Source organism: Trypanosoma theileri, assembly GCF_002087225.1.
Source record: "Trypanosoma theileri isolate Edinburgh chromosome Unknown TM35_Tth_17_V1, whole genome shotgun sequence".
Classification (NCBI taxonomy): domain Eukaryota; phylum Euglenozoa; class Kinetoplastea; order Trypanosomatida; family Trypanosomatidae; genus Trypanosoma; species Trypanosoma theileri.
The window spans coordinates 27447-29262 of NW_021639859.1; the positions used below are offsets into that span (position 1 = coordinate 27447).

General features: G+C 45.2%; 1 protein-coding gene across 1 annotated transcript; it reads left to right on the top strand.

Moving 5' to 3' along the window:
• Window positions 1-2: 2 nt before the first annotated feature.
• On the top strand, window positions 3-1592 carry TM35_000171150 (uncharacterized protein; the record flags this gene model as incomplete). Its single annotated transcript, XM_029026194.1, has 1 exon — window positions 3-1592. A coding segment is annotated over one exon (1590 nt), but the record flags the coding sequence as incomplete, so codon positions are not given.
• Between the last annotated feature and the right edge of the window lie 224 nt (window positions 1593-1816).

Below are 1816 nucleotides of genomic sequence, written 5' to 3' on the forward strand. Positions count from 1 at the left end.
AGGATCAGCACACCAGGGAGGTGGAACAGCTGCAAACAGAGCTGAGAATTGCAACAGAGCGGGCGGAACGGGCAGAACGCGCTGTAACAGATAGTGCTAGCAGTGCTGAGAAGCGCCACCGTGAAGAGTTATCACAACTGGAAGAGTCTTTGGCACAGCAGAAGCAGCATGGGGTGGACTTGGCTTCTTTAAGGAATAAGCTGAAGGCTGAGAGTGATCGTGTTGCAAAGTTGGAGGAGAGTAAAGAAGAACTTTCTAGACAACACCGGGAGGAGATGAATTCTTTGAAAGGCAAGCATGCTAAAGAGCGGGATAGATTGGTAAAGAAAGTGGCTGCATTGCAGAAGGCTTTGGATTCTGCGAAGAATGAAGCAGAGTCTATTAGAAATCAGATTTCTTTGCATGAAAGTTGTGGTCATAATTCTTTTTCTGAGTCTGATAGACGGGTCAGAGCTACTCCTGATAAATTTAATTCTGAAGTTGAATCTTCAGAGGTTCGTCAATTACTGATTGGTGAGGTGTATTTGTTGCGTGCACGTTGTTCTTTAATGGAGGAAGTTGCGTCAAGTGCTACCGAACGTTCTCAAGAAATTGCTGCAATGGTTGTTAAACTGGCGCAGCAGTTGGGGGAAGCGAAAGCAAGATTAGCCATGTGTGACAGTTCTTTTAATGCTGGTGCTGGTGCTGGTGTTGTTGATACTCTTGGATTACATATATCGTTAGATACTCTGCGTGGAGTGGTGTTAGAAGATCTGAGGAGTACAATGCCCCGTACAGTGTTGGAGGATGAGGAAACACAGAGTGTTTTAAGTGTTGCACGGTCATTGATTACTGCTATCAAACGTGCATCCTCTTTGTCTGTTAGGGCGACGGATCGCCATATGGAATTAGGACGTTTACTGAATCTAACGGCTGCACAACAGACGGTGGCACTAAAAAAGATTCATGATTGCCTCTCTGACTCGGTTTCATTGCAGAAGAACGATGGTGCGATGCTGGAGGCATCTCTTTTGCTCTTTGGTGATGTGACTACTGAACTAGAGGGCGTGTTGGGTGTGGAGAAAGACTTCGATGCTGCTGTTCCTGCTGCTGTTCCGGATACTAATGCCGTTACTCCTCTTGGTCAGTTCGTCTCACAGACACAGACTCGAGATGGCCGTGATGTGTTTGTGGAGGGCACTCTTCGTCGTGCTCAACAGCGCATTCACGACGGCAGCACACCGCTACGTTGTTCTTCTTCTTCTTGCGGGGGTGTGGTTGGAGCAACACCAAATTTAAGGCTGCAACGAACACCACCGGCACTACACCCTTCTAATAATCTCATGTCCCCCGCCTCTTTCTCTGGGGGACGCACAGTTACCCCACCGTCAGGTATGCCTTCGTCGAATCGTTACATCACAACACCGGTTCGCCGTCCAAAGGGCAATAGAAGTTTTGGGGCCGATGACGAATTCGAGCGCGCTAAAAAATACTTTGTAGAAGAAGAAAAACTTAATATGCGGCAGCAACAACGTCCGGTGACCTCAAAACAATGGGTAACACCCGGGAAAACTTCTGTTAGTTCACAGTATCGTCCGTGGTATCTAAAGTAGTGAGGAACTATGTGTATCGTTAATGCTATTTTGTCTCATATCACTTTTTGTGATAATGAGTGCTAAGATCTGCTTTTTTCCCCTTTTTTTACTGTATTCGACAGCGCTTGATGTTAAAATCATTCAGTAAAAAATGTTTATTCTCTGGTATTTCTGTTTCTCCCTTTCTCACTCTCTTTTTCTCAATTTGGTTTCCTGTTTTTTTTTTTTTTTTTTTTTTTTTT